Here is a 6,961-nt window from a genome sequence, read left to right on the forward strand (position 1 = left end):
GAAAGAGAACACTTCATCTCACCTCCATCATCATTCTCCAGATGTGACATAACCCACTCGGGCTTCCTGAGGTAAGCTCGCCTTCACGGTCACTCACACAGCTCACCACTTCTTCAGCTAACAGCCAATCGAGCAGCACCGGAGGTTGGTTATCCCCGCCCCCTCGTGCTGTTTCCGCAGCCTCTGACAGTTCGCCTCAGAGCGCCGCTGCTCGACAGAAGCAATTAAATCGATCGTGACCAGCTCTGCTGCTTGGTATTGATCACGGGAGCACTTTGCAGGTTCTCCTGCCGCCTTACAAATGTCACTGAAAGCCAGTGTGGTGCTGTTATAATCGTCTGTCACAGAGGCATCCAAGCTGTCACGAGGGGCGGGGGGACGACCCAAACGGTGACACGGCGACCCACAAACTGACAAAAGAGGAGGACAGTTGGGGCGGGACGCATGAACCTAAAGAAAACTGAAAACTTGCATGAAGCTCAAACACGCAGACAGAGGAGGAGGAGGAACATTTGAAAGGTTCGGTCAATAAGACGGTCAGGCAGAGAGAAGGAGAGCGATGGGAAAAGGAGGGTTCGTGCACCAAGATGTGCTCAGAGTCCGGAGCAACCTCAGGTACTTTCATGGTCCTGGCAGTGTTTTCAGCACTGTGCCCATGTGTCTGTGTGCAGCCTGATCCTGAACATGTCATCTGATCCATAATTAATACTCAGGATGGCAGCTCATCGGGACCAGAGGGGGCTGGAGCCTTAGCCAGCTACCTACTCTGTGAGAGGCGTGGTCCACCTGGACAGGTCACCAATCAGCTACAACCACTCACACCTAAGGATCATTTATATTCAGCAGTTAAGCTAACCCCACCGCTGCCTGAGAGACCCACGCAGACATGCAAACTCCACACAGAAGGATTCAAACCTTGGAGCTTCTGTCTGTGATGCAACAGTGCAAACCACTGCGCTGCTCCATGATGCAAACATCGATATCTGACATGTTTCTGATGTCCTGCTGCCAGCTCCTCGCTAACAGGAAACACTGTACTGGGATCAGCTGATGAGCAGGCCCGTTTCTCCACAGGACAAGGATCTTTGCTATTATCTCCTTTAGCAGAGGAGACACCGGAGCATCCTTCAAGACTGGACCTGCTGTCCCATAAGTCAAAGGGGTGTGATGCTCACGAAACACTGAAACTGTACCGATGCTGTTCAGCAAACCACCGAAAGGACGATTCTTCAACAACCTGGACAGGTGAAGGACTCCAGAGACATCCACGAACATTTATCAGATCTAAATGAGAGCAGAAAAGCCCAGGCAGCAGCAGCACTGAGAGCACGAACACAAGGGGAATAAAACAGCTAAACCCACAGATGCAGACATGATTGAGTTTCCTACAAATCACAGTATAAACTGTTCAAACATAAACACATAGCTAACATTAACTACCTCACAGATAAGCACCACCTGGACTTTCATCACAGGGACCGTTCCACGCCACATTCCTCCTTCAGTATGAGCGTCGACAGTCTGAACTTAGAGGCCACTGACGATACTAGCTGAGGCTGCTCAGCCTCGGTGTGTTGAAGGCTGCGCTCTCCCTGCTCGAGGTGCTGAAACATGCTGAGATGGACTGGTTCTTATTTAGGAACAACAAGTAGGCCTGCAGAGCGAGAGCGAAGTGCTCTAATAGGGTGATATGGTACTACAAGGTCATTAAGATAAGATGGGGCCTGATTATTTAAGACCTTGTATGTGAGGAGCAGGATTTTGAATTCTGGATTTAACAGGAAGCCAAAACAGGAGAAATATGCTCTCTCTTTCTAGTCCCTGTCAGGACTCTTGCTGCAGCATTTTGGATCAGCTGAAGGCTTTTCAGGGAGTTTTTAGGACTTCCTATAATAATGAGATAATAAAGAAGTTCATGAAGTCGTTACTAGTTAACGTTAAAGGGAGGGTTGGCTCGACAGAGCTCTGACTGTTTGTCAGCCGAGCTGAAGAGAAACCTGAGCAGTGAACACGGGGAGGCTTCACGTCAGGATCACGTGATCACACGCTGTGGCCTGATGTGGTCCTAATAAGCACCGAGCACCGAGGAGAAAGAAAAAAATATTGTTCGTTTGGAGAATAAAATCCTCAGCAGAAGCTCTGTGACTGACCCGGTCACGTGACTGCCAGTGACGGGGGGCGGGGGGAGCGAGAGAGACAGAGAGTGATAGAGGGGGAGGAGAGATCGAGCGAGAGAGAGAGGAGAGAGAGAGAGAGAGGGGGTCAGCGTGCGGCGCGTCTCCCTCAGAGAAGAGACCGGAGCGCGGAGCCGCTGAGCGCGCACACGGAGGCACGCTGCTGATCGCTGATCACTGATACTGACTGATCGATCAGTCCATCTGAAGCTCGTGCGCGAGGAGGCGCGTTCAGGTGGGCACATTGTTTTCACTTTTCATGTTTTCATAGTTTCTGCTGTCGCGTGAGCTCGGTGTTTGCCTCTGCGCGCGCCGCTGTAGATCAAAGTTAGAAACAGCTCATCGTTATCTCTCTCTGTCTCTCGTGCAGGTTCCGTGATGCGCCGCTCGTGCGTAAAACCGCCAACAGTAAATGAGCCGAAGGAGAAGTCAGCTGATCTGAGGAGGAGACTTTGATTTGACAGCTGAGCGCGCGGACAGGTGTGAGCGAGCAGGTAGAGCTGCACCTGCTCCACCCCTGCTGCTCCGCCCTCCTCGCGTCGCGGTGTCTCACGTCATCTTGAAACATGGAGAACGTGTCGATCCCGGGCGCGCCGCCCCCGCTCTGTAACGACTCTGTGCTGCTGTACTCGCCCACGGGAAACCGCTCTGACCCGAACTGCACCCCCCCCTTCTTCGCTGACCTTTACGTCATCCTGCCCGTCATCTACTCCGTGATCTGTGCCGTGGGGCTGACGGGAAACACCGCCGTCATCTACATGATCCTCAAAGCCCCCAAAATGAAAACGGTCACCAACATGTTCATCCTGAACTTGGCCATCGCGGACGACCTGTTCACTCTGGTGCTGCCCATCAGCATCGCCGAACATCTGCTCAACTACTGGCCCTTCGGGGAGGTCCTCTGTAAGGTGATCCTGAGCATCGACCACTACAACATCTTCTCCAGCATCTACTTCCTGACCGTGATGAGCATCGACCGCTACCTGGTCGTCCTGTCGACCGTGAGATCGAAGCGCATGCCTTACCGCACCTACCGAGCGGCCAAGATCATCTCGCTGTGCGTGTGGGTCCTCGTCATCCTCATCGTCATGCCCTTCACGGTGTTTGCCGGCGTCTACGTGGACCCGGCCGATGGCAGGAAAACCTGCGTGCTCAGCTTCCCGAGCCCCGAGCCCCTGTGGTTCAAAACCAGCCGCATCTACACGCTCATCCTCGGCTTCGCCATCCCCGTCTCCACCTTCTGCATCCTATACACCATGATGCTGTACAGGCTGAGGAACATGCGGCTCAACAGCAACGCCAAGGCACTGGACAAGGCCAAGAAGAGGGTCACCGTCATGGTCTTTGTCGTCCTGGCCGTGTGCCTGTTCTGCTGGACGCCGTTCCACCTCAGCACCATCATAGCGCTGACCACGGACCTGAGGACCACGCCCCTGGTCATCATGATCTCCTACTTCATCACCAGCCTGAGCTACGCCAACTCTTGCCTCAACCCGTTCCTCTACGCCTTCCTGGACGACAACTTCAGGAAGGCCTTCAAGACGATGCTGGAGTGCAGCTCGGCCTGAGCGCCTGCAGCGCAGAGCGGGACCACCTGTATGCCGTTTTTTTTGTGCCACTATTCTGAGCGCACGTAAAAATCTTTTGCAGGTGCAAGTGTTGCATTTTGAGGAAACATTTACTTTGAGCAAGAAAAGCAAAGTTTGAGTGACCAAAATTCATTGCTGCGTGCAACAAATGTATTTCAGTGTTTGCTGTTATCCACACACACACATTTCGTCTGAGACCATGCGAATTAAAAACACACAAAGAGTTTTATTAAACAATGAGCCAGCAAAACACGCGCAGTGCTCTTGTGACTGGCACGCCGTTTCTCCTCCACGTGAAACGCAGAAGTTTCCCCGCGGTTTCAGCCGCGTGCAGCACAAAGCTCTCCGAGGGAGCAGCTGCTCCCATGATTACTGACACCAGCTTTGGGAGTGAGCTTCAAATACACCTGGAGTTTTTAAATATAGAAAGAAATCAGGCAGGTAACACACACAGAGGGTGGGGAGGGGGGCTTCTCTGGGTGGAGGTTGAACAAACGTGTGCTCGTCTTCAGAAAAACATCTGACGTTTTTATGAAGGTGTAAAAAATCCAATTAGGAGGCAGCGAGCTGTGACCTCTGACCCTTCAGGGGCGTGGCCCTCTGGGAGCACCAAACATCAGTACACAGGCTATCAATCAAATCCTGAGGAGGCGGGCTGTGACGTGTCCCCGTGTCACTCTAAGCTGGTGTTGAAATGAGGTTTTCTGGTCACATGACCGACTGCAGGAGCGCTGCTACATCTGCTCTGATCTGTGAGGCTATGCTGCCCCCTGCTGACCACAGGCAGCAGCACAGCACCTTGTAACAGGTGTATATGTGCACGCACACAGGTGCCTGCAGCTCATACAGGCTGCAAGCAGCAGATTGAGCAGCAGATGAAGGTCTGCAGAGCGACCAGAGATCACAGAGTGAAGCAGCTCGTTCAAATCTGGTGCAGCTACAAACTGATTATTATAAATACATTTTTAAATGACGTGTGGAGCAGCGTTTCCTCTGTTGCTACTTTCTGCATATTTGATGTTATTTTAGGAGCAACATTCATCTTTAATGTAACGTTTAGTCTCGTGTCTTTGGAGATAAGTTGTGGGGTAACTCGTGAATACTCCAGAACTTCCACTGTGGGACTTCCTGCTCCCCGGTGGGAAACAGACGCTTGTGAAAAATCCAAGGCTGGAACTCGTCCGACCCCTTCTATCAAAACCACGCTGAAAAATATGAACCTGTTGGAGTTCATGTGGTTTTGCAGCTTGACAGCGCCCCCTATGGGACAGGAAGTACACGCAGCGGGAGCTCTGGAGTACATAAGATGTTGTCTGTGTAAATTTTGGGGGCAGTAAGCAGAAGGCACTGGGCATATGGATGCTGGTGTGATTCCCTGGTTTGGGACTTTTCTGTCATGTAACCTGTTCTTGTTCATTCACAGTGACAGTAAAGTACTCGGTACGTGTCAACGCAGCGGTGTATCGTCACTTTCTTTAACTTCCTGCTTTATCAGATAAATGATGAGCTCTTCTGAAGGCTTCACGGCTCTGACAGCAACAACATGCTGTAATAACCCGTCTCACTGTACAGATGAATGTAAAGTCATAACTATGTAAAATGTTCTCTCACACAGAAATCATCATTTCTCATGCAGCCTGTAAAAAACATGAACTCACATTTTATTTTGAAAATTGCTTTTCATGTATTTTTGATATCTTAGACTGAGCTGCTCGATGAATCCAATAAATGTGCAGATGATGAATCGTGAGAGGAATCTTGACTTCACCCTTCACATGTTCATCAAACATGCGTCACAAAAAGACAATCTGTTCATGATCTGCTTCCTGCCGCAGTCCAGACATGTTTGCTGACTGATGAGACTGAACTGGCTGCAGGTTCCAGTGTGAATGTGAATGTGTCTCTGTGTCGATGACCTGTACAGGTGTGCCCTGCAACAGCTGAGACAGGCTAAACCACCGAAGTAGCCCTGAACTGGATGGATGATCTTTCTGAGTTAACTTCAATAATTACTTCCTCCAAACCATCAACGTGTCTTTTAGACCCCATTCCTACAAAGCTGCTCAAAGAAGTCCTGCCATTAATTAATGCTTCGATCTTAAATATGATCAACCTATCTCTAATAATCAGCTATGTACCACAGGCCTTCAAGCTGGCTGTAGTTAAACCTTTACTCTAAAAGCATCTCTAGACCCAGCAGTCTTAGCTAATTATAGGCCAATCTCCAACCTTCCTTTCATATCAAACATCCTTGAAAGAGTAGTTGTCAAACAGCTAACACAGAGGTGGGCAACTCCAGGCCTCGAGGGCCGGTGTCCCTGCAGGTTTTAGATGTGTCCTTGAACCAGCACAGCTGATTTAAATGGCTAAATTAGCTCCTCAACATGTCCTGAAGTTCTCCAGAGGCCTGGTAACGAACTAATCATGTGATTCAGGTGTGTTGACCCAAGGTGAGATCTAAAACCTGCCGGACACCAGCCCTCGAGGCCTGGAATTGCCCACCCCTGAGCTAACAGATCATCTGCAGAGGAATGGTTTGTTTGAAGAGTTTCAGTCAGGTTTCAGAGTTCATCACAGCACAGAAACAGCTTTAGTGAAGGTTACAAATGATCTTCTTATGGCCTCTGACAGTGGACTCATCTCTGTGCTTCTCCTGCTAGACCTCAGTGCAGCATTCGATACTGTTGACCATAATATCCTGTTAGAGCGATTAGAACATGCTGTAGGTATTACAGGTATTGCACTGCAGTGGTTTGTATCATATCTATCTAATAGACTCCAATTTGTGCATGTAAATGGAGAGTCCTCTTCACACACTGAGGTTAATTATGGAGTTCCACAGGGTTCAGTGCTAGGACCAATTCTGTTTACATTATACATGCTTCCCTTAGGCAGCATCATTAGAAGACATAGCATACATTTACACTGCTATGCAGATGACACCCAGCTCTATCTGTCCATGAAGCCAGATAACACACACCAATGAGTTAAACTGCAGGAATGTCTTAAAGACATAAAGACCTGGATGGCCGCTAACTTTCTGCTTCTTCATTCAGATCAAACTGAGGTCATTGTACTCGGCCCTGAAAATCTTAGAAATATGGTATCTAACCAGATTCTTACTCTGGATGGCATTACCTTGGCCTCCAGTAACACTGTGAGGAACCTTGGAGTCATTTTTGACCAGGACATGTCCTT

The 6,961-nt window shown here is 49.7% G+C and overlaps 1 protein-coding gene across 1 annotated transcript; it reads left to right on the forward strand.

Moving 5' to 3' along the window:
* The first annotated feature begins 2,297 nt into the window (after positions 1–2,297).
* On the forward strand, positions 2,298–5,496 carry npbwr2b (neuropeptides B/W receptor 2b). Its single transcript, XM_006807412.3, has 2 exons — positions 2,298–2,409; positions 2,545–5,496. The coding sequence occupies exon 2, from the start codon at positions 2,741–2,743 to the stop codon at positions 3,740–3,742; it is 1,002 nt and encodes a 333-aa protein (XP_006807475.2). The 5' UTR covers positions 2,298–2,409; positions 2,545–2,740; the 3' UTR covers positions 3,743–5,496.
* Positions 5,497–6,961: the final 1,465 nt, after the last annotated feature.

This window comes from Neolamprologus brichardi, chromosome 20, assembly GCF_056152115.1.
Source record: "Neolamprologus brichardi isolate AB-2024 chromosome 20, ASM5615211v1, whole genome shotgun sequence".
Classification (NCBI taxonomy): domain Eukaryota; kingdom Metazoa; phylum Chordata; class Actinopteri; order Cichliformes; family Cichlidae; genus Neolamprologus; species Neolamprologus brichardi.

Coding starts and splice junctions, on each gene's coding strand:
- npbwr2b (XM_006807412.3), top strand. CDS start 2,741: ATGGAGAACGTGTCGATCCCGGGCGCGCCGCCCCCGCTCTGTAACGAC.